Source organism: Rhododendron vialii, chromosome 9a (assembly GCF_030253575.1).
Source record: "Rhododendron vialii isolate Sample 1 chromosome 9a, ASM3025357v1".
In the NCBI taxonomy this organism is placed as follows: Eukaryota; Viridiplantae; Streptophyta; class Magnoliopsida; order Ericales; family Ericaceae; genus Rhododendron; species Rhododendron vialii.
The window spans coordinates 34,233,559-34,258,103 of record NC_080565.1 but is presented as its reverse complement, the minus strand read 5'-3'; the positions used below and the strand labels follow the sequence as shown (position 1 = coordinate 34,258,103).

The window sequence follows — 24,545 nt, the reverse complement described above, 5'->3', positions numbered from 1 at the left end:
TATCAATTTTTCTACCGGTTATCGATTATTCAACCAGTAATATGTTATATACATGCCGATACAGATCAACAAGTAATATGTTAGTATATACATACTGATACAGGTGCGATGCCGGATACCGTTTCGAACTTATCCCTACTAATATTATTTCCTCATATCAAAAAATTTAGCACAAAATACCCATTTACTTAAAAGAAAAACATATAAAAAATAGTATGGTACCAGGGTCCTGAATTTGGCCAAAAACAGTATGTATTGGCTGGTACGATATGGAATTCAAAACCCTAACACTGACAGTCGATCAATGTACTCCCACAAGGGAGATAAATCATGCAAGGAGAAAAAGACCACCTCGCATGGAGGTAGAGCTACAAACCTCTCTACGTAGGGAGGATCACAAGAAGGATAAGTAGCTATGGGTCTCTATCACCATTTCTTATGATATTTCAGGAAGTATTCACAGACTTTGCTGGACCAACAGGACTGAGATCATGAACTTAATTCATGCAAACGAACTGTGCTGCTATAAAATGTTGATGCTACAATTTCCCATATCCTTTTTCTAAGCAAAGGTAAGAATAAGAAGCATATGGCACCAAAGGAAAAACATGCATTAGCACCACACGAAATGAGGACTAGAACAAACACCATAACTACAGGTTCAAAACTTACAATACCCGGATTCGTTAGTATCAGTTCGGCTCATCAATCAAGTCAGAACCTAATTAACAAGCTGAAAAGAGGGGGGAAAAACAAGTCCAGTCATAACGTACACATCCCAAAGTACCAAAAGAGAGTTGATCTGAATATCTTCGGCGTAATCAGAAGAGATAATCTGATAAACAGCATCTACGTTCTCCGATGACTACAGCAAATTCCAACTAATCTGCATAACACAATTCCATATATACAACTTCATGGAGGCAGACAATTCGACGAATGCAACTTCTTCATGGAGGCAGACAACACTGCCCCAAATGGCATATAGGCACATTGCCACACATAGCTGTCAACACGAACACTCGCAGCACATTTCGAACATAGATTTGATTGCTGGACGATGAAGTCCGGAAGAGGGGAAAAAGAGGAAAAGAAAATATTGACAACTATATTTTCACAAAAAGTAACCATGAGAACTCTCCCGTGAAGGGCTATACGATGATAATCGTGTGAGGTTTTCTTCCTTACCTCAGCTCCTAGAAAATGAAAGTTTAATGAACTGTATCTTCCTGTTCCCCATTTTCTGGAGGCCCAAACAGATCAGTTTCCTTAAATTAAAAGACTACAACAATAAGAATTAGTGGTCAGAGAGAATAGAGTTTGCTCTAATTGAAGGAAACACAACAAACTAAACAGGAGTTCTACCACATAACGTTTCATGCTACAGTCTGGAATAATAGTACATTCACATGCTAGCCAAAAACAAAAGGCAGAAACTTCCTGAAACCATATGCTACAACAAAACAGGAGATTAGGTTTTCTAACATACCTACTCTGCCATACCGCTTGAGAGAATGACTACAAACAAAAGGCAAGCACTTCCCTCTGAAGCTCTTTCTCACCAAAAACTAAAGACCAGCATCATTAGTAGAAATAACCTCTGCACTTCAAAGACCCACACAGGCATTTTTTCTTCCTTGGCTCTGGTTTGCCAGACTGAACTATCCCATAATCGTACATCAACTCTGTCATAGGAGGAATGTGATTGATTGCAAAAAATGCAATATGGAGATTAGATTCCTCTCGCAAAACAGGCTGCCAATAGACATTCGGAGTACAACTGTGATTCATAAACCGAGCCACATTCCCACCTTCTTTTGCACTAATAACAAGTGGAAATGGGAGTTTTTGAGAGTCATCAGCATTTCCAGGCATTAGCTCCACGGGTTCACAAGTGCGAGTAGCATCAAATATATAGTTATCTTGATTTCCACTTTCCTCAGTCATGGACGAATCAATGACTTCTCCGGCATACTCACAGATAAAAGCTCCTGAACGGATAGGATCCCAAGACCTTAGTCCCCAACCTTTATCCTTTGTCCTAAACACCTCAAGACGGACTCTCAAACCCGCCTGGGAAACCCGGTTCCGGCAGGTGGGAGGGCATAAACAGGAAGGACCACACTCATATATCAGGGTTTTGAAACTCAGAAGAACCCCCAGTGTAGTATATGGGAGAACTCCACCATTTTTCTGAACGCAAGCGCAGTTGAGGTCACTAGAATGACATCCTTCACGGCAAGTGCAGCTGAAAGAAGAAGGTTGAGGCGAATCAACTGGTTTTGAGTACTTGAGAGTTGGAAAATAAGTGAAATGAGCCGGACCTTTCTCATGATCCACATCGTTCACAAGAGAAACTGGTAGCCTCTCTGCCCCCGAAGTAAGGTCTGGCAAAATTACCCCAACCCTTGAGGTAGTATCGTTTTTCCATTGCTGAATTGATTTCCACAAGGTATAGGCTTCAGGCTGGCCAGCACCTCTAACCAACTTATACTTGAACACATTACAGCCTGACTTGTCTCTCTCCACCCATGACTCTACGATTTTGTAAAGGCCATCATAGAGGTAGACTTTGGCAGTTCGAGTTGGACTTGCCTCATCCCTCAAACCCCGAATTACTCTTACCTCATTGCCGCGATGCAAACTTTTCTCCAAAGCTAGATTACCTTTTTCAAGTTTTTGATCCATCACAATTCCATCTCTCCTGAGAACCCCACCTTGGCCACTGTAAATCAATACTTCTCCATCCTCATCATTATCTTCATATGACCCGGAAGAAACAATGCTTACAGCCACAGGCTCTTCATCTAGACTAATCTTGAAACTCATGTAATCGATTCCACCCATGATAGGTGCATGCAAGCCCACCAAGCACATTTCCACCCTGAAAAAGAAAACATCCCCAACTTCGATTCCCGGTACAGCTCCAACCCTCTTTGTCATGTTTGTTCGAACCCCTTTCTTATTCATCAAAATCGACCCCGCCTTTAAGTCCGGGCGTCTTGTGACCCCTGGAGTTGCCTCCTCAGAGTCTTCAACTTGAGTAATTCTTCTCCTGAGCAGATTATATACCATTGTTAAATACCTAACTGACTCCTTATCACCATCTGATAGTTTGGCTGGATCGAATCGGGTAAGATCAAACGATGTGAGAAAATCAATGGCTACAGCGTCAATGTCAACATCATGGGCAGTTGTCATGTTGCCACTCCTTGTCTTTCTCTGGGAACTCCCCTTTGAACTCCTCTTAGACGACCCGGCGCTTCCATTTGCCTGTACTGTTGGTGTTCTATACGAGGTTATGGGTACGGGTGATGGAATGGAATTGCTATTATCAACACCATAAGAACGCCCTGCTTGATTGAGTGGTGCAGCAAATGGGGTTTGAGGGTTCTGTTGTTCAGTTGGAATGAGGAATGGGAAAACAGGAGAAACCCCGGGTGGGAAAGGACCACTTGGTGGGACACAGACAAAGGGAGAAGCTTGGGGAGATGAAATTGAGGACATGCCGCCAGGGTTTGATGGGAATATTGGAACAAGACATCGCAAAGGCTTGACATTCAAAACCCTAGACTTGTCATCAGACCCAGACGCAGGAACAGACTCTGAACCCATACCTTGGTCCATTATCAACCACTCACACACAAAACACACTTTCAAGCCACTTAACTTAAAATTTCCCAAGCAGAAACACAACACCTGGTTTAAACAAGAAGAAGAAACCGTAGCCTTGACAACAGACCCAGATACAGGAAAACCCTAATCTCACACAAAGCCACGAGCTTTCAAGCCACTTGAGTTCTAATTTCACCAACACAAACACAAGATCTGATTTAAACAACAAGAATAGAAAACGAAAGGGAAATACCTTTCACAAAATGGATATGGAAACAGGAAAAAGGTTCAAACTTTAACAAAAGCTGGGACCCAGAACGCAAGTAGAATATTTTTGATGAAACTGGGACATGCAAGAAGAGATTAAGACGAGCCAAACCCAGGAAGAAACCCTAGCCTTGACAACAGACCCAGATACAGGAAAACCCTAATCTCACACAAAGACACAAGCTTTCCAGCCACTTGAGTTCTAATTTCACCAACACAAACACAAGATCTGATTTAAACAACAACGAGAGAAAAAGAAAGGGAGATACCTTTCACAAAATGGATATGGAAACAGGAAAAAGGTTCAAACTTTAACAAAAGCTGGGGCCCAGAACGCAAGTAGAATTTTTTTGATGAAACTGGGACATGCAAGAAGAGATTAAGACGAGCTAAACCCAGAAAAGGGTACCCAAGTTAGTTAAAAACCCTAGAAAACCCATCAGATGCGAGTGAGGTTCTGTGCATGTAAAGAGATGTAAGTGCAAACAAACAGGGAAAAATTGGAAAATAACGGTCTGAAGGGTTGAGATGAGAGAGACGTTACCATTTTCCAGATCGGAAGGAGCTCAGAATTAAAGGTTGATTCTCAGAACCGGGAATTTTGTGAAGGGGGGAAATGGAGGAGTTCTCATTCTTCTGAATGGTCTGGAAATGGACAAAGTGCGGTGAGATTTTGATGAGGTGAAATGGGGGTACTTGTAGAGAGAATTAGTGGGAATTACATTAAATGCCCTTAACTATAGCCCGTTAAGAGTTGCCCCCCTAATAATGTCTGTCGGAGAGGAGAAAATTAAAAATTGCCCCTCCAAAATTTGGCTTGGAGCATCCCAAACCCATCTCCAAAATTTCAATAAAGAGTGGATGTGATATATTGGAATTTATTTCCTTTTTTTTTTTCATTTTTATATGTTTTTGGAGAATATTTGAGGGACGCATCGTCCGTTTTAGAGATTTGGTCTCCACAATGAAAGTGTGATCTCTATATTTGGAGATCAAATCTCTAAAAAAAAAAACGATAGATCCCTCCGAAATTCTCGCAAAAAGTATATAAAAAAAATAGATAAATTATAAAATATTCTTTCATTACATCCCTTCTCCATTTTGGAGTTTTGGAGATGGGTTAGAGAAGCTCTTATGCATTACATAAATTGAATAATCAAAATCCATTTGGTTCGTAGGTTAGGGTGAGATTTTCTTTATTGACTAAACAGATTAAATTGACTAGAGTTCTATTCATTTGTCGGAAATGTTGTATAGAAAATTGGTTCTCAAAAAAAAGTGAAATAAGGTAAAGTGAAGAAAAATTAAATAAACTTTATTTTTCTGTATATGTCCCACTCGAGCTAGATGTCGACAGAGGACTTGAGGGAGGTGGCCTTGCGGCACAGGTGGTGGCGGGCACTGCTGGAGCGGTGGTTCATGTGGCAGTGGGGTCTTGTAAAAAATTAGCTCCAACGGATATCGGTAAGTATTACTTTTGGATTCGTAGAGGGAAACTGGATTCGTAGAGGGAAACTGAGTTTCCCTCTACGAATCCAAAAGTAATACTTACCGATATCCGTTGGAGCTAATTTTTTACAGTGCCTTATAAAATAATATTTAAAAATTTATGGATATTTTTCTAGATTTTGTGGGATCCGAAATGCGTCCAAACACATTTTTCCTTACGTGATTCGTTGCAAGTTTTCCTTGCATATAGTAAAGGTAAGGATGTAAACGAGCCGAGCCGAACCGAACCGAATATTGACATATTCGAGCTCGGCTCGACAAGCATGTATAAAGCTCGAGCTCGGCTCGTTAGTATTTGGTTTGAAATAAACGAGCCGGCTCGAATCGAGTTCGAGCTTGAATTCGTCAACTTTTCGGCCTTAATATTGAAAAATTGACTAAATGAGCTGAGTTGAAACAAATATCGGCAAGTTCGAGCCAAGCCGAGCCGAACCTATATATTTCGAGCCAAGACGAACCTGTTCGCGAACCTATATATTGGCATGTTCGAGCCGAGCAGAGCCGAACCTATATATTTCGAGCCGAGACGAACATGTTCGCGAACCTGTTTGAGCCGAGCCCTGCTAGGTTCGAGCTCGGCTCGTTTATCAAACGAGCTGCAAAATCGAGCTCGAGCTCGGCTTGTTTACCCTTCGAATCGAGCCGAACTCGCGAGCTGCTCAGCTTATTTACGACCAGCAGAGCTCATTGCTTCAACATTATTTTTTGGGGTGGACATGCCTGACATAAAAATAAAATAAATCTATATAATTGCATTAAAAATAAAATTTTTATGGGCAATTTTATTTATTAGACATTAATTCGGTGAACGGTCAATAAAGAAAGAAAAATAAAAATTTAGCTAAAAGATTTTGGAGATATGAGAGGAAAATGACAGAAATTACCTGTTGGCCACCCCTGATTCATTTTGCATCAAAAAGGGGCTGGCCATTAACGACGGGACGAGGATAAGAGAGAGAGGGAGAGAGAGGGAGTGAGTGAAAATGGCTTCTTCTCTGGTTACCTTCGAAAGCGTCTCCTTCGCTTGTTCCCATATTAGGCCAATCTTCTCATTACCCTCAAACCCATTTGTAGTTTCGACTTTTTCATATCCAAAAACTGCTAATTATATCAAGCTCAAGCACCTCCCAAGAGCATCATCATCTTCTGAAGGTTTGCTCTAATTTCACCACTGCAATCTAATGCCTACTTGGTATTTTCTTGCTGGGTTTTTGTTGGATTCAACTTGGATTAGATTTTTTCGTTTATCCGTTTGATTATTTTGGCTAAAATTTTTCATTTATCCATTTTGCCCCGGCTTTGAATGTCCAGTGGTGGTGTAATTGATCTTTAAGCTGGCCCGGACTCATATAAAAGACATATTTTTGTTGTAAATATATTTATTGAGAGACCTTTACTAAACTGTGCTCTTTTTTGTTTTTTTTTTTTAATGTCTGTCATCAAAATTTTGAGAAGTAGTTATTTGGTCCATTTAAATTAAAGATTGGCTTTTAATATTTGTTATCAAAAGTAACAAATTTGCTTCCCAGATGACGACCAAACACTGCCACTGCTCGGTTACAGTAAGAGTTGTTTTATAACTTTTGTTCCCCAAAACTTTTGGAATTGATGTAAAAACTTAAAAAGGAAGTAACCCGAAGGGTTTGGCCAGGTGGATATGAGAAAGCTAATAAGAGCTTGTTCTTTATAAGGTTGCATGTTCAAATTCCACGGAGGCTAAACATTTTAAACCTTTGGGCCCCTGGAGGTTCGTCTAGTCTCGCCTAGTCGGTAACTTCAAGGCATCGAAATTAGTCGAGGTGCACGCAAGCTGACTCGGATATCCGGTTATAAAAAAAAAAAACTTGAAAAAGAAATGGGTGCTATAGTGTATGTCAGTTCAAGTACTTTACATTGCCTTCTCTTCATAATTATTTTAGAGTGACAGGTCTTGTGGTCTATTTTAATTGTAACTTCCCAAGAAAAACACTATGCGATTATCTGTGTGGACTGTGGAGCCATACTTTATTTGGGTTTCTTTAAGTAGAGTGGAACCAGCTTTTTTATGGGTAAAATACTTCTGCATTTAGATGGCCATAAAAGGCTAACCTTGTAGAAAATGACGATCTATCTGTTGTAAAAGGTTAGTACCACCAAAATTTCCCACACACAAGTTGAGCTCAACGAATCTTATTACACCAGAAATGGTAACAATTTAATAAAGACACCTTCAGTTTCTGAACAGTTCAATTTTGACACTGCTTGGAACTGGTTCCGGTGATAGATATGCTGAAGCATCCACAACCAAACTAGTTTAGAATTTTGGGAGGATAACATCATACAATTCTCTTCATATCACTAGTACCATTTGGAAATCGGTAGTGTTGTTTTTTGGTTAGTTAAAGACCGCAATCATGTAATCCTTTAGTATGACACTCCGCTCCCGCTCTCAATTCTCGCTCTGCGCTTCCGCTCCCGCACGTGCACGCGCATTATGTGACTTAGGGGAAGACACAACACAGATACAACACAAAAATAAGCCACCATCTCAGCCAGAGCAAACAACAAAATCAGAGAGCAAAGGCCCCATACGCAGCTCGAGTCCTTCAACTGTTAATGAGCACCCATCTACAAATGTTCCAAGATAAACACGTGGCCACTGGCCAGTTTTTCCGAGTGTTCACCACCTGCCAGGAGAAAATTCTGCCTTTTGACACTTTTTCCCAAGCTTTGAAAAATTGATATGGGGTCTCTAGCTTTATTAGAGAAGATCCTTTCTTGCCTTATGTGAGGTATAGCTGCTGCCATAGGGAGATTATATACCTAATTATGGGAGTACTCCTTTCTGCAATGGGAGATAGCCCAATTAAGTTTCTGATTCCAGCCCCTTGGGCTCCTATTGGTCTGATGTAGCTCCAGAATTCTCTTCCAAATGTAAGAAGAATGCCCACACAGTACTGTGGTGACCATTATGGTATCATCATACTCATTGAAGTGATCTTCATACTTATATACTCCGTGCATCCGTGAAATTCAAGTCATCGAAGAGATTTTTCTTTTCAATCCTTAGCCTGAGGGATTTTGGGATTATGTTTGCGTTTCTTTCTCTTTGAAAACAATTCCTTTTTTTAGTTTCTTTGATTCTAAAGTTTGCACGGGCCATTCTATAGGCCTTCCTACTGAGTTGATTGAAGATTCCAAATTTGTCCCGTTGACTGCTGAAGATCCTCAATATGGTCCACCAGTAAGTTCTGGTTAGTTCGTTGCCTATTTTTTTTGGATGTTTGCTGTCCGTTTGTTACATTTGATGTTAACCTTCGTCCAAAGATTTGTTTTAAGTTCCTGATTTACTTCTTGCGTAGTTTGGATGGTGGAATCCTTGTGTTGGAACTAGCAAAATAGGGAAAAAGGGTTGGATTGGCCATATCAGTATCCTATGACTGCTAGCCATAATAGAAAAACAATTTGAAGTGAACATCCCAAGTTATCTGGAATCAAACCTGATATTCATATGCCATCCTTTTTTATCTGCTACTTTGAAAGGAGTGAAGTACCACCAACATACATGCCATGTTACGTAGAGACTTAACTTCTTCGTGTTATATAGAATGACTAGAATGGAAACCTCACAATTGATCTTTGTTACAGAATCCTGGGATATGTAGATTAGAAGAGTACAACACTTGCATATGCACCCTCTCGCAACATAGTATAGGTCTGTGGAGCAAGTTCACTGCTTTCGACCAAGCTTTATGATTTGGAACCATTTTGACTATGGGACTTGAATAATAAAGCATTTTTTATTTGTCACTTTGAAGAATATAACCTTCCTGTATATTGAAGAAGATGTGAGTCATGTGACATTTTCTGGAATCTCTTATAACTTTTTCTGCATTCAGACTTGGTACCTGGAGTTGATTCAAAACTTCCTCCTGAACACAGGAAAATTTGTATGTTAGACCTTGTAAATACCACAATATCCTGATCAAATGAGGTTGAGATTCACATCTTGCTTTGCAGGCTTTATTGTTGTTGGGCTTTAAAGTGGAGGAGGCAGCAAAGGTAAACTTTAGTCTTCTATCAGTTGTCATTTCTGTTTACAGCTTTTTAAGTGGTGGTCATTGTTAATGATTGTTTTGATGAAGTTGGGGATAGGTAGAACAGAAGGGATTGACACCAAGTTATTCTGAGTCATCCTTATTAAGTGTATCTTCTTCGGTCCAAAATGGTACTTCAGATTTATGATCAGATTATGCATCTTGATTCCTGGATATTCCTCATAAAGAATGACTAGTTCAAGAAAGAATTCTGTATCTAGGATTCTCTCTCTCTCTCTCTCTCTCTCTCTCTCTCTCTCTCTCTCCATTGTAAGTTCTAAGATGGTCTCTTTGTATTAACCTTCTTCAAGTTGAATGGCCTTATCAAGAGCTTCCTAGAAAAGATACGGTGCCTAAACTCTCTAGAAATCATGGAATTGTTGTCAGGAAAGAAGGTTATTTCGTAGCTTGTAAGGTGTGTACTTTGTTGCAGATACAGCAACTTTTGAAAGGCATGGATGGTGAATTCCTAGAGGTAACTTTCCGGATAGCATCTCTCTGTTTGCTCTCATCTGTACTGTGTTTCTAAGGAGATGAGGGAAGAACTACACAAGGAGCCTTTGTGTTATTAAGGATAGCTTCAAGATTACGCATACCTATTTTTTAATTACTGGACGCTGCCAACTATTTTCTTGTTCTAAATTTGAAAAAAAATTTCCTTATGAAGAACTCAAACCTGAATATGTTTTAACTACCACAACCACATTCTTAAACATTGTTCAGGTTTTTTTGTTTTGTTTTGTTTTGATGATTTCTTCATGAGCTGAGATATTTTCATGTGCTTCTTGTTTTCCTTTAGAAAAGGGTTAGTGTCTAGTGATAGAAATGAGTAGAAACAAATGTTTTACTAAGAAAAGTTCCATTAGTAGAGTATAGCCAAGAAGAGTGTCTCTCTGGAATTTCTTGACTAACTGATACTATATTTTCCATGTCATAGTGGTTGTTTACCTATTTATTCCAGATTCTCTCGTATGAATGAACTGCAGCAGTATCATTATGAATTCAATCAACTTTTTCTGCATCTAATTTATGGATTACACTTCTGAATATATACTGCAGGTTATCTTCTGTACTGAAGACATGATTACTCGCTCGCTGTGGGACGCAGTTAATACAAAGCAGCCCAATTTGGATACTGTGAAGGTTAAGATTCTAACCTGCCTGAAATCTTTTTTATGTTAATTTGATCAACTACTCTGCCTTTTGATTTCCTGGAGTGGTGTGCATTAATGAAGTGCATTTCTAGGTATTTCCCAATTCCATATTTGTTACAGTTATGATACATAATCACATACTGGTACAGTTGATGCTAAGTGTTAGTTGAACAGCAAAGGGCTGAGTGGAAGTCATCGGACTTGCATTGACTGCTCATCCTGAATCACAAATTTTAATGTGCAAAATACAGAGATTAGAGTAGGGGCGCAGATCGAATGGTACGGTTGTTAATCTCGCAGCTCTCGCCCACTCAAAATCGCGATGAGGTCTCCTGTACATTTGTTCTCCAAAGCACCTCAGAGCTCAGTGGGTCCCATCAAACTTGAGTTCGAGATATCGTTTAGATGGCTTCCCCCAAGCAATATGCACAATATTACCGAATCCCATAGTTGGTTTAATTCATACCTGGTTTGCACAGTAACATTCCATTGCATTGGTAATTGTGAGGAAATATACAACAGACATTAATATGTTTCAGTTGAAAATTGTTATTATTTCCAGTTGTCCACATCGTTCACCATATGAAACACCGAAGGTAATATGGAGGCAACATGATGTGTGACACTGTGAATGTGTCTTTGTTTTTTTCCCTCCATTATTTGCTTTTCTTCTTTTTCTTTTTTCGTTTTGATTATGGGAGGAGTGAGTTGGGTGACTAGACGTACCTGTTGTCGAAAGGCAAAGTTTTAGGGCCTTATAGCTCGAAAAAAAACTCCTGTAAACTACTACCTATTCTGTTCCACGTAGTGCAGGCAAGCATCTCTGTCACAGCTTGGAAAATAATTCCATAGAATTCGCTTCATATTTAATCCAAATGGATACTGTTCTGAATCCACATAGTATTGATTCAAATATAATCAGTGTTCCGTGCTTTGCAGATTGCAAATTCGGTGCCACGAATATGTTTCTTATCTGGTCTTACGGGGGAAGAAATGATGATGTTCGTTGATGCTTTTCCTGAAATTGGTACCTGATTTTCTTATTAGTACTCCATTTTACCAGTCAGGATTTGGGTTAATTGTTTCTGATCAGGGTTCTAGTTAAATTTGTGACAAATTTCAAATTTCCAACAAAGTCCTTGTAATTTTGCTTTCTCATTACAAAAAGTATGGTTAAACGAGTTGTATACCCACCAAAGTAAAATTATAAAAGAACCTAGACATTGATTCTTGCTATCTTTCAGAATCATGTTTCGGAAATACTGTTTAGAATGCTCATTTTCAGAACAAAACGACTTATCATTTCGGTATCTAATTCATTTCTTAGTGGTATGGTTTCAAGATTATGAAATATTCTCTCGAAATTATCATATTTTCCCAAAAGACCCGTGCAAAACTAGTTTCTGAAACCGTCAAGCCAACAAGTTTTATTTGGTTTTCAGAAAATAAACCTAGAGAACGGGTTCTGAAAATTTAAAACAAACAATATTGAAGACCAATTTATCTTAAAATATCCTAAACCATCAGTTTGTTATAAGGTACTAAAGCTACATATTAGATAGACAAAGTGTCTTGTCTTGACTCAAGGTATACACATCCAAGTTTTGCATGGAACGAATTGTGTTTCCATTATGTGAGATATGAGGCGTTTCGAGTCTTGATAGTTGATGCATTTGTCAACTGCTTGTGAAAAGACTTGCATAATTTGCTCTTTATCCTAAACCAGATTTTTCATTGAGATTCTTTTCGGTTTTCGGCTTTGATATTCATTTACGGTTTTGGCCTCATTACTTGGTGCTATGCAGGATTAGAACCTGCTGTATTTGCAGCTCTTGTTCCCAACAGCGCTGATAAACCGCTACAAGAGTTGATTGAGGAGATTATGGGAGACCATGAAATGCTTGTAAGCTAACATCTCCTTGATTTGAATGCAATTTTCTTTGCATTTATCTGCTCATTCGCTTACAGTAGATTTTCAACTTGGATAGTCAGCAAAGAGATCGGGCTAGGTGTTGCAAAATGCAGATTAGAGATTTGAAGGATCAAGAATTGAATGACTCACGATATTGTGTGTATGTGCCAATAGTTCTAGCTTGACCTTATCAGCACGGTTACATTTATTTTTCGGAGTCAAATTATTGCGGAAGATGACCCACTGTTTTTTCCTCCCTTGTTCTCTCAATAATTAGTGAGTGTAGTAGAAAAGAGAAGGATATACAAACAAGCTTTTGAGTTTTTGTATGAGTTAGTAACAGTTCCCTGGTGATAATTCCAATACATGTCTATCAACAAAAGTGCACCTGTCGATTTAGGTCCTTTTTTTTTGGAACATGATAGAAATGCATTGATTAAGGATAACAGTTTACAGAACAGTTACAGACCAAATGAAACAAAAGGGAAGCAACCAAATATACAACCCATGGAGCAAGGTAAACAAAAAATAGTGCCCTGCGGTAGCTCCGGTCCAAAAAGGGATGCCCCGTGCAGCTGAAGATGTTCTTTTTTTTGGAACATCGATTTAGGTCTTGTGACTGTTTCTTTTTTGTTTCGTTCTTCTCTTGGCTGTAAGGCCGGCCTTGAGCTAAGGCAGTCGAGGCTGCTGACTTAAGCCTCCGAATTTTGGCTCAAAATTATGGCCCCAGATAGGTATAGTAAGGTATGTAATATATATCCAATATAACGCTTATATAACAAATGACCTAGCTAGCCCAGTGGAAAATTTTAGTTTTGCTATTCAATAGGTGCATGGTTCAAGTCCTAGGGACCTCTTTTTCCTTCCCGAGAATCTAAAGGCTGGCCCTGCTTGGCTGGAAAAAGTAATTCTTGTGGTACAGAATAAAAGAAAAATGAAATGAAGCTGCTGTTGTAAACTTGTAATGGATTACCACTTGGACATGATTTTCTCTATGTTCTTGGTTTCTTTATATTGTTTTCCTCTTTCAAATGGATAACTGTTTTTGGGCATTATGGACTACTTAAAGACCTCTCTTTCATCCCTAAGTGAGTATCTTACACTATCTACTGTAAGTTTAGAAATACCAATTACGTACAACGCCCCCTCCTCGCTCATCTGTAGTTTGTCGAAAAACTAGGAGAGGTTGCGATCCTGATCCCACCTTAAATGGGTATAAGCTCAAGCTTTCTCTCAATGGTGCACAGACCGCAAAAATTACAGAGAACTTTCAATGGTACATAGACCTCTGAAGATGACTGAAATGGAGTAACAAAAATGCTACTGGCACAGCAGCTGCGCACAGATCTCTTTTGTGCCTGTTTCGGGTCCCGCAAAGATGATCGGAGCCGCTCATTTTGTTCAAAATATTTCGTTTAAGGTCCCTGTAAAAAATCACCTCAATCCGATATCGAGAAGGGTGTTTACGAATTATCCAACTTTGCTTCAAAATTTAGCCTAAATTGCCTCCTCTCGGCCAAATTTTTAGCAAATTCAAGATCCAAACATAATCCTGCATTATGTGATGGTTGGTGATCCTTCCTGCTCAGAGATTAGTTTTTCCCCGGCCTTTCTCTCTCTTGGGAGCTTTAATATTCTGCATCGATGTACTTCACTGGTCGAGTTTTTGTCTCTGATAAAAAGAAATCCAAGCATAATCAGCCTACGAGATTATTGATATGCACATTCAGCCAAGTCCCTCACATTGCCTTGTGATAAAAACAATGCAGGGTGAACATAAATAATTTTAGAAGTAGCATAGACGCGATGACAACTTGTTCCAACAGGAGAGAGAGAGAGAAGAAGTCTTGAGATAGATTTTCCAAGTCTTTCCATTAGGGGTGATACCGTCCGGTTTCGACCGGTTTGGGTGTATTTTTCGGTCGAAACCGGTTATCCGGTTTGAGATTTTTAGAAACCGGAACCGGTTGAGATAAAATCGGTCCGGTTTCGACCGGCTCAATCGGTTTCAGTCCGGTTTTCATTCATGGACCATATTCTTTGCTTAACACATCAAAAAATTCACAATTCAACCCATAAAATATCAACTAAAAATCTATAATTCAACCCTTTTTTTTGGGCCCAACAAAAAAGGATCAATTTTGAGCCCAATACATAAAAAAAACCCCATAAAAACATAATTAAGCCCATAAAAATAGTTTTTATATAATAAATATATTTATTAGACCAATATACACCACAAAATATCATCCAAAAACTCATAATTCAACCCTCCCCTATGTTTTTATATATATACATATAACCGGTCCGATTTCAACCTGTTTTTAAAACACATAAACCGGATCGAAATTATTTTTCCGGTTTATAAAATTTTATAAACCGGAACTGGATCGAAATTATTCAACCGGTTTAAAAAATTCGGTCTTGTCCGGTTTTTCCGGTTTCGATCGATTTTCCGGTTTTGAGTAACAGCCCTACTTTCCATAGTGAATCAGTGTAGCTTTTTCCTTTTCCCACGGTGACTGCCTGTTCCACAATAAAGGAATTTCCTTTCCATAGGTGTGCAAGTTCGTTGTGAGCTTCCTTTAAACTAGACTTGACTTTGTGAAGTTCACAGATACTCCTCCACTCGAATATCTCTGTTACAACTGCTGTATTGGCAAGAAAGAAGAAGTAGCCATGAATAGTTGCATCACAATTGTGTTACTTCTCCTTCTGCAATTTGCTGCAATTTGCTGCAATTTGCTGCAACTTCTAGCAACAATATTCCAGAAGATTTCTCTTTCAATGTACATACGAAGCCGGATGGAACCGTTGAATTCAGTTCCAATGGCCTGATCACACTAAACGATTATGAAAGACGAGCAAAGGGCCGCGCTTACTACAACTTGCCCATCCAATTCAAGAACTCCTCAAAAGCTAGTGTCATTTCCTTTTCTACTACTTTCATCTTTGCAACTGAACCCGAGTATCAGATATGCAGCATCCACGGACTAGCGTTTGTTATTTCACCAACCGAAGAGATTCTTCCCGGAGCCCTTCCCGGCCATTCTCTAGGGCTCTTCAGTGGTACAAACAACGAGAATAGTTCAAATCATATACTTGCAGTCGAGCTCGACACCATCTATAACTCTGAGTCTGACGACATAAACGACCACCAGGTTGGCATCGACATTAACGGCCTGAATTCAATCCAATCTAATCCTGCAGGCTATTTCCCAGATCAAAATGGTGATTTCAGGGATCTAAGTCTCACAAGTGGCGACCCAATGCAGGTTTGGGTGGAATATGATGGCATCAACAGACAACTTGACGTTACCATGTCACCCATTAACATATCCAAGCCTGCACGCCCACTCTTATCCTTGACAAGGGACATTTCACCATTCCTGCTAGAGTATATGTATGTGGGGTTTTCATCCTCCACAAGCTCAGTTAGCGCAAATCATTACATCCTAGGTTGGAGTTTCAAGATGAATGGTCAAGCCCAACAAATCGACGCTTCTCGCCCTCCAAAGCTCCTCCGAAGTCAACAAGGGAGAGATGATAAACAAATCAAGTGGTTTTTGGCAATTATAATGCCACCAGTTGCATTTCTTCTACTCCTAGTCCTGATCTTTGGTTTTCTTTTCACCAAAAGTATGAAGAAATTCATGGAAGTCCTCGAGGATTGGGAGGTCCAGTATGGCCCTCACAGATTTCGTTACAAGGATCTATTCATTGCTACAAAGGGTTTCAAGGAGCTCCTTGGGCGAGGAGGTTTTGGTGGAGTATACCGAGGTGTGCTTCCAACACCAAACATACAGGTTGCAGTTAAAAGGGTTGCTCATGATTCAAGGCAAGGATTGAGGGAATTTGTCAAGTCCCGCGATTTCGGAGAAGCCTCAAATGAGCAGGATGTGGAACTACCAACTTCAGTTACTTCATTGACGATCTCAGAGCCATTCACCTCTACAGGCCGTTGAATTACTTGTTCATCTATGACTGCTAGCTTTTTCAACAGAATCTTTGTTTTAAGTTCCTATATATCTTCTAGTTATTTTGCCATGTAATCTTAAGGATGTCTCTCTTCAAATACTACATGTCTGTAACAGGGTCTTGAAACGCAGTATTAGCCATTGTAATGGATGCGAGGTCATCTGTTATGTGCAACAGATATCGGGTGTATTGACTGATACGTTAGGGCATTGGATGTCGTCGCGACCTTGAATCTGTTTCTGGTACTAGCAAATGTAATAAACTTCATTGCTAAGAAGCTAGTTGGCTTTCTTCTTTTTGTGTGTCTTTTTTCCACATTTGTTAGTTTCACGTCAAATTTATGTGTATTATTAGTTTATTTCGGCGAGACGAAAATAAGCCAAAAAGTCTTTTTGTATCGAGGCATACACACGGAATTGGATGTCAGTGAACTTGAATCTGTTTCAAGCACTAGCAGATGTAATAAAACCCATTGCAAGGTTTGTACTGGTTTCCAATCTACTCCTAAATTTCAACACCGACATGTTTCATGCATGACATTGAACTTTTCTGTTGGTCTTTTAGCCAAAAAAATAAATTGAGCAAATGGCTTGTGGGAGTCGAAATTCACCATCTAGGGCGTTGAAAAAGTCACTGAAATAATAATTCTACCCAGGAAACACTAAATATTTGTTGGTTGAGGTACAACCATACAGTAACCCAAACCCATTATCCACTCCCCATCTGCAATTCCTAATCCAAACCAATAAGCTAAAACTCCCTCCACAACCCAAAATCACCAAATCAATACCCAAAATAGAGGCCAAATCGAAGAATTTAAACCATAATCAATCATTTTTTTTTGTGCGGCAAAGTTTAACCCACATCTCTTTGAATCAACACTTTCCAGCCAAATCAAAGAAAAATTTACGCAGTTCCACACTTTTTTGACAAATAGTATGTATATAAATATATATGAACACTTTTTGATGACTTTTGAAATTTCAGATTATTTGAAAAGCCATGATACAGAATCCAGCACTAAAGTCAATCTCTACGCACTGCAAATGCATGTGTTCAATATTCTCAATCCACCCTTCTTCGATCAGAACGTCGTCTCCTAAAGAGCTTAAGGTTGGACATCATGACCACGTCTCGAAATCACCATGCTTCTCACAGCTCACAGGGACAAACATTAACCAAACCCCACTGTAGTATTCTAAGAAGCTATTATTCATACTTCACTACTCAACTGCAGGATTAAAAGAAAGCAAGAGACAAGGATAAACAAGATATACTGCTAGTTGTTTCAACTTCTACTTTTCCATCAACTCTCGCACATCCCCGTTTAAGAAACTAAAATCAGAACCATCAAAGACAAAACTGCAAAATGATTGTCTCAATTCCCTCTCCAACTTTATCCTGCAGATATTGCGACCTTAAAAAAGTCGTATCCTAGACCCAGAAAAGGGTAGACCAGATATACACCCGGTAATTCTACTTCACAATATCATTTGCATTCACAAAATGGATCTTTGATACAAAATATTAAGCATCTAACACAACTTCAATTCCCCATATAACATTAACCAACCAAATTAGCATACAAAAAGCACATAGCCCAAAAAACACACATAAACAGAACAAACACAAAAGCATCGTGCCTCTGCCTTTACTTCAAATCAGATGTTCCAAGGAAACCCCCAGTTAACAGTCGCCCATCGTCATCACTCTCATCACTAAAATACCCAGATCTCTTCTCTCTCTTCCCATTTCTTCCTCTTCCCACCCTCCTCCCTCTTTCTCATCAACAACCTCTCATTCGCATCCGTATCCACCACAGATGCCCAATTATCATCGTCGAACACCTCCCAACCCTCCTCCTCATCCTCCTCCACTTCCCATTCTAAATGCCGCATTGGGCACTTAACGGTCGTAGTCATGAGTAATAGATAATTTAAAGGTCTGTACTGGTTTTCAATGTACATTTTAACACCTACATGTTTCATGCATAATATTGAACTTTTCAATTGATCTTTTAGAGCCAAAAAAAGAAATTGGCAAACTAGCTTATAGGAATCGAGATTCACCATCTACGATGTTGGAAAAGTTACCGCAATACATAATTAGAAGCAAACAAAGTCAAATACTTTATGGTTGTGGTACAATAACCCAATCCTCTTACCCACTCCCCATTTCCATTTCCTAACTCAAAACCCCAGGTCAAATCAATACCCGAAATGGAAGCCAAATTGGAGAATTTGAATCTGAATCAATCATTTTTTCTGTGGGCAAAGACGAACCAAAATCTCTTAGACTCAACTTTTTCCTGCCAAATCAGAGCAAAATTTCCAGTTTCACACTTTGCAAACAAATAATTGATAAAGGATAACTTTGAATTTCAAGAAATTCCCAAAAGCCATGGAACACCATCTAGGCCTTTAGTATATACACACTGCAAATGCATGTTCTAAGTATTCTCAAGCCACCCTTCTTCAATCAGACATTCAGAATGTTGTCCACCCACCCTTCTTCAATCAGAATGAAGCTGCTGTTATAATGGATTACCACTTGAACATGATTTTCTCTCTGTTCTTGGTTTCTTTATAGTGTTTTCCTCTTTCAAATGGATAACTGTTTTTGGGCATTACGGACTTAAAGACCTCTCTTTCATCCTTAAGTGAGTATCTTACACTATCTATTGTAAGTTTAGAAATACCAATTACTACGCCCCCTCCTTGCTCATCTGTAGTTTGTCAAAAAACTAGGAGAGGTTGCGATCCTGATCCCACCTTAAATGGGTATAAGCTCAAGCTTTCTCTCAATGGTGCACAGACCGCAAGAATTACAGAGAACTTTCAATGGTACATAGACCACTGAAGATGAATGAAATGGAGTTATATTCTTTCTTGTTATGAGCATATCCATTGTTACGTGTATAAAATGTGAAAGCTATTTCGCTTAACGTGCACCCCTCTCGGCCAAATTTTTAGCAAATTCTAGATCCAAACATAATCCCGCATTATGTGATGGTTGGTGATCCTTCCTGCTCAGAGATTAGTTTTTCCCCGGCCTTTCTCTCGCTCGGGAGCTTTATTCTGCATCGATGTACTTCATTGGTCGAGTTTTTGTCTCTGATAAAAAGAAATCCAAGCATAACCAGCCTACGAGACGATTGATATGCACATTCTGCTTAGTCCCTCACATTCCCTTGTGAAGTTGTGATAAAAACAATGCAGGGTGAACATTAATAATTTTAGAAGCAACATAGACGCGATGACAACTTGTTCCAACCGGGGAGAGAGAGAGAGAGAGAGAGAGAGAGAGAGAGAGAGAGAGAGAGAGAGAGAGAGAGAGAGAGAGAGAGAGAGATTTTCCAAGTCTTACCATAGTGAATTAACCGGTATAGCTTTTTCCTTATTCCATGTTGGCTGCTGTTCCACCATTTGTTTGGAATTTCCTTCCCGTGGTTGACTAGTACAGGTGTGCAAGTTCGTTGTGAGCTTCCTTTAGACTAGACTTTGTGAAGCTCACAGATACTCCAATTGAATATCTCTGTTACAACTGCTGTATGTATTGGTAAGAAGAAGTAGCCATGAATTATTGCATCACAATTGTGTTACTTCTCCTTCTGCAATTTGCAACTTCTAGCAACAATATTCTAGACGATTTCACTTTCAATGGAAATCTGACGCTGGATGGATACGCCGAACTCGGTTCCAATGGCCTCTTCACATTAACCAGACAAACATACGGGTATGGCCATGCTTTCTACACTTTTCCCATTCAATTCAAGAACTCCTCAAACGCTAGTGTCATTTCCTTTTCTACGACTTTCGTCTTTGCAATTGTTCCCGAGTCCCCGATACGCAGAGGCCACGGACTAGCGTTCGTTATTTCACCAAACAAAGAGATTCCCCGAGCCCGTCCTGGCCAATATCTAGGGCTCTTCAAAGACACAAACAACGGGAAAAGTTCAAATCATATACTTGCAGTCGGGCTCGACACCATGTATAGCTCTGTGTTTGACGACATAAACGACAACCATGTTGGCATTGACATTGACGGCCTGAACTCAACCAAATCTGCTCCTGCAGGCTATTTTCGCAGATCAAAATGGTGCTTTCAGAAAAAATGGTGCTTTCAGGAATTTAAGTCTCATAAGCAGTGACCCAACGCAGGTTTGGGTGGAATATGATGGCATCAACAGACAACTTAACGTTACCATGTCACCCATTAACATATCCAAGCCTGCACTCCCACTCTTATCCTTGACAAAGGACCTTTCACCATTCCTGCTAGAGTATATGTACGTGGGGTTTTCATCCTCCGCTGGCTATTTTCGAGCGGATCATTACTTACTAGGTTGGAGTTTCAAGATGAATGGTCAAGCCCAACAAATCGACATGTCTCGCTTTCAAAAGCTCCTCCGAAGTCGGCAAGTGAGAGATGATAAAAAAATCAAGAGGATTTTTGCAATTGTACTGCCAACAATAGCATTTCTTCTACTCCTAGTGTTGATCTTTGGTTTTCTTTTCGTGACAAGAACGAAGAAATTCATGGAAGTCCTCGAGGATTGGGAGGTCCAGTATGGCCCTCACAGATTTGGTTACAAGGACCTATTCAATGCTACAAAGGGTTTCAAAGACAGAGGACTCCTTGGGCGGGGAGGTTTTGGTAGAGTATTGATAGGTGCTGAAAAGCACCCATTTACTCCCTCTAATTTACACCTTGTTTATCCGTTTACCTTGTTACTTGATGCGTTTTAGTGTTTTATGGTGTTTGCAGACCTCAAAGATTGATGGGTGCGAAAATGTGCAAATTGGGTTGATTAATAAGAAGATTAAAAGAAGCTTGGGGTCATAGTGCAGATTGTCTAAAAGTTGCATGATTAATTTATTATTACCCAGAGTCCAAAGGGGCTTAATGTAATTCATGGCTTCAAAGTTAATAAAACCCTACACTATAAAGTATACAGGATGCTACGAATCAGGCGGGACTTCTTCGACGTGACTTTTTGGACGTGATCAGGCGGCAGTTTTGGGCTTGGGGTTCTCGACCGGATCAGTGGATTTCATCAATCCAATACCTCTACAGTTTCCATTCCCATGGCCGGCTAAACCCCTTGTCTAGGGAGAAGATGAAATTTCGCGCCAAGTAACCTCTTTTATGCATGGGTTTTGATTTATTTTTCGGATCGATTGTAAAACTCAGAATCCTTTTCGTTTCAATTGAATGAATTGATTTTAATTCGTTCTATTGATTGAGTATTTGTATTCTAGATTTCAAATACCTAGTTTTGCAATGGTTTTCACTTATTGTGGTTGGAGTTCTGAGATAGATTATGCTCGTAAGACGGATCGTGCCGTTAGGTGGCCAGATCGTGCTATTGAGAGACGGTCCGTGCTATGGGATAGTCTATGCCTTTTAACAATCTGATTATTTTCTTGACGATTATCGTTAGGATTTGCAAGTCTTAGCGATAATCCCTTTTGATTCGAATAAATAAACCTAGGCTATGCATATTGTTGTTACGCTGTCGGTGTGGATTCGAAACCCTAGATATTTTCCTCCATCGTTTCTAAATCTTTTAATTAAATTGTTCTTTAGTTTAATTAGCTCTTTAAAACAAATCAACCAATCAATATTTATTTTTCCGAATTAATCTAAAAATCAATCAAATTTGTCGTAACTTAGCCATACTGTCTCCGTCGGAACGATACTCGGTCTTAACCACTATTCTACGGAGTAGAAGTTAATTCTTGGTTTTTATAAATTTATTTTTGACACGGAACGACGCGGTCAAATTTTGGCGCCATTGCCGGGGTAAGTTTGCACAGTTACATTCTTTCGATTAGTTTTTATTTTAGTTCTTAGTTAGCATTTTTTTATTATTATTATTGTTCTTTTTGCATTAGTTTTTCTAGCGCAGGATTATTGACTTTACGAGGAGAAAAAAAAAATGGAAGCTGGCAACTGCTTTGTGGTGGGGAAAATTCTTAACAAAGTGCTGTAAGTTTTTCTTTTACTTGTATAAGTTGAGAAGCTTGCACTTGGTTTTTATTTATTTATTTGATTTTTTTTCTGTCTCTTCTTTAAAAAAAGAAAAAGAAAAATCAAAATACCAAAAAAAAAAAAAAAGAGATGGCTTATTTTGCAAATTGCTATGGAGGGTATGAGAATCACTTTAATCGTTCAGTGTCCGCTTTACCCAATTATTGGCAACATGTGTTTGATGATTCTGTTCCTAAATTTTATGGTATCGATGGGGAAAATCTGTACTTACACTTAGACAAACTTGAGGAGATTTGTGGTGACAATAAAGTGGCTCTGTTTAGATTGTGTCCTTTGTCTCTAAGGGACGTTGCTAAGAATTGGTTTCATTCTTTAAGCCAAGACTTGAATCGTAGTTGGGGAGATATGTATACACAATTTACCAAAAAGTTTTCCCCTGGGTATGAGACTCATATGCTATTACGCGAAATCTTAGATTTTTATCAACTACAAGGTGAGTCTTTTTTTCGATGTTGGTGGCGGTTTAAATGTTCACTATTTGGTTGGCCACAACACACCTGTGATCTTGGGCGCATTCTTGATATTTTCTACAAAAGTTTAACTTTTGAGACACGTGAGATGATAAATATGAGGGGCGATTGTGAATTTTTGGATAAGGATGCAGAAGAGATTGATGCTTATTTTGATCGACTAGCTGATTCTCTTTCTTGCAATGAAGTTAAAATTTTTGAAGTGATCAATTCTTATGCATTGGAAGACGAAATAACAGAGCCACTTGTAACTTGCGAAATAGTTGATCCAAGCGATGAACCTAAAGTGCTACAATCTCCTCAAGAGCATTCTAGTACACTTGAGATGAATTTTCATGATACGACTCTTGAGAATTTAGTGCCAATAACTGTGAAAAGTCCACTTGATCTTGATAATCTAATAACCCCGACCATAGATGATGTCATTCCTCCTATTGAGCATCCACCATTACAAGAGATTATCACATTAGAACAAATTGACTTTCTTGGCGTTGATAATTTTAATATGGTTTACCACCCATTTTTTCTGAAACTCTTCAACAACTTGAAAGTTAATTTTGTTTGGAATTCGCACTTGGTGGAATCTAAATTTCAAACGCGGCTAAAGCAACTGAGATACTCTAAGTATTTGAGTTTGTGGCATGGTCGCGTACAATTTTTAACGAAATGCTTGAAGTGGGGTGAGATGTTAATATTTGTTGCACTTCATAGTGTGATTAATATTTGGGTTTCACGTGATGGGAGTGCATGTCATAAACTTTTTGTATAGTTTTTGTTTTTATTTTTTATTTTTCTCTCTTTCTTTAATTTTTTTTCAGCCTACCTTTCTAGCCTTTTTTTCTTCCTTATTTATTTATTTAATTTTTTGCTTTGTCCATTCATTTCCTTCTTTATTTTAGTGTCTTGTTTTGTGGAGTCTAATGCTTTGCAGGTTACATTGTTTAAGTTGGGGGGAGTTCCATTTTCTCCCACATCTTTTTAGTTTGCGTGTCTCCGTGCCAGAGGTGATATCTTTCCTCTCTTTTCCGCTCTTGTCTTACCTTTTAGTGTGCTTGTTTTCAATGAGGACATTCAACGGTTTTAAGTTGGGGGGGGAGTGACTCTTTGGTGCTTGTTCATGTTTAGAATCTTTAAAATTTTGAAAATTTCAAAAATAGTGGGATCTTTCTTGCACGGAACTTGGAATTTGCGAGTTACTTGTTGGTTGCTTGAGTTGAGACATGTTGTGCATTGGATTGGTATTCTACAGGTTGCTAGTTCTTTATGCTATCTTGTTAATGCGCTTCTCAATGGCACTTGCATTTTGCATCTTCTGCACTTCACGTCTATTTGGACTTAGTTTGCTTGTGGGTGTCGTTTGAACGTTCTCAATGGCTAGATTAGTGGAGACTTATGCCCTAGTGAGCTTTCGAGCCTTATCTTTTATTGGAGTGGTGTCACGTAACTTCTTAGTATGTCAACGAAAAGAATATACTTGTTGATGGTCTCATTATTCTTGATTGCTGAGTGT

The 24,545-nt window shown here is 39.1% G+C and overlaps 4 protein-coding genes across 6 annotated transcripts in view; 3 read left to right on the top strand and 1 right to left on the bottom strand.

The window, feature by feature from the left end:
* Positions 1-1,297: 1,297 nt before the first annotated feature.
* LOC131300298 (histone-lysine N-methyltransferase, H3 lysine-9 specific SUVH1-like) lies at positions 1,298-4,558 on the bottom strand. Its single transcript, XM_058326060.1, has one exon. The coding sequence runs from the start codon at positions 3,625-3,627 to the stop codon at positions 1,585-1,587; it is 2,043 nt and encodes a 680-aa protein (XP_058182043.1). The 5' UTR covers positions 3,628-4,558; the 3' UTR covers positions 1,298-1,584.
* Positions 4,559-6,271: 1,713 nt separating this feature from the next.
* Positions 6,272-24,545, top strand: part of LOC131300295 (uncharacterized) — a 61,740-nt gene continuing 43,466 nt past the window's right edge. The window contains exons 1-8 of one of the 3 annotated variants that reach the window (XM_058326058.1): positions 6,272-6,543; positions 8,541-8,614; positions 9,391-9,432; positions 9,901-9,942; positions 10,527-10,610; positions 11,561-11,648; positions 12,427-12,524; positions 12,610-12,915. In XM_058326058.1, coding sequence (XP_058182041.1) covers positions 6,375-6,543; positions 8,541-8,614; positions 9,391-9,432; positions 9,901-9,942; positions 10,527-10,610; positions 11,561-11,648; positions 12,427-12,524; positions 12,610-12,630 — 618 coding nt within the window. In that variant the 5' untranslated portion in view covers positions 6,272-6,374 and the 3' untranslated portion in view covers positions 12,631-12,915. Of the gene's footprint in view, positions 6,544-8,540; positions 8,615-9,390; positions 9,433-9,900; positions 9,943-10,526; positions 10,611-11,560; positions 11,649-12,426; positions 12,525-12,609; positions 12,916-24,545 lie in introns of those variants that run through there. The other 2 variants (XR_009190910.1, XM_058326059.1) reach the window with 2 other exon arrangements.
* Positions 13,254-16,774, top strand: LOC131299826 (L-type lectin-domain containing receptor kinase V.9-like). The gene is made up of 3 exons (XM_058325397.1): positions 13,254-13,277; positions 13,655-13,809; positions 15,292-16,774. The coding sequence occupies exons 1-3, from the start codon at positions 13,254-13,256 to the stop codon at positions 16,496-16,498; spliced, it is 1,386 nt and encodes a 461-aa protein (XP_058181380.1). The 3' UTR covers positions 16,499-16,774.
* LOC131300293 (L-type lectin-domain containing receptor kinase V.9-like) overlaps positions 15,039-24,545 on the top strand; it is a 43,784-nt gene continuing 34,277 nt past the window's right edge. The window contains exons 1-2 of the mRNA XM_058326055.1: positions 15,039-15,206; positions 20,084-20,141. Coding sequence (XP_058182038.1) covers positions 20,086-20,141 — 56 coding nt within the window. The 5' untranslated portion in view covers positions 15,039-15,206; positions 20,084-20,085. The remainder of the gene's footprint in view (positions 15,207-20,083; positions 20,142-24,545) is intronic.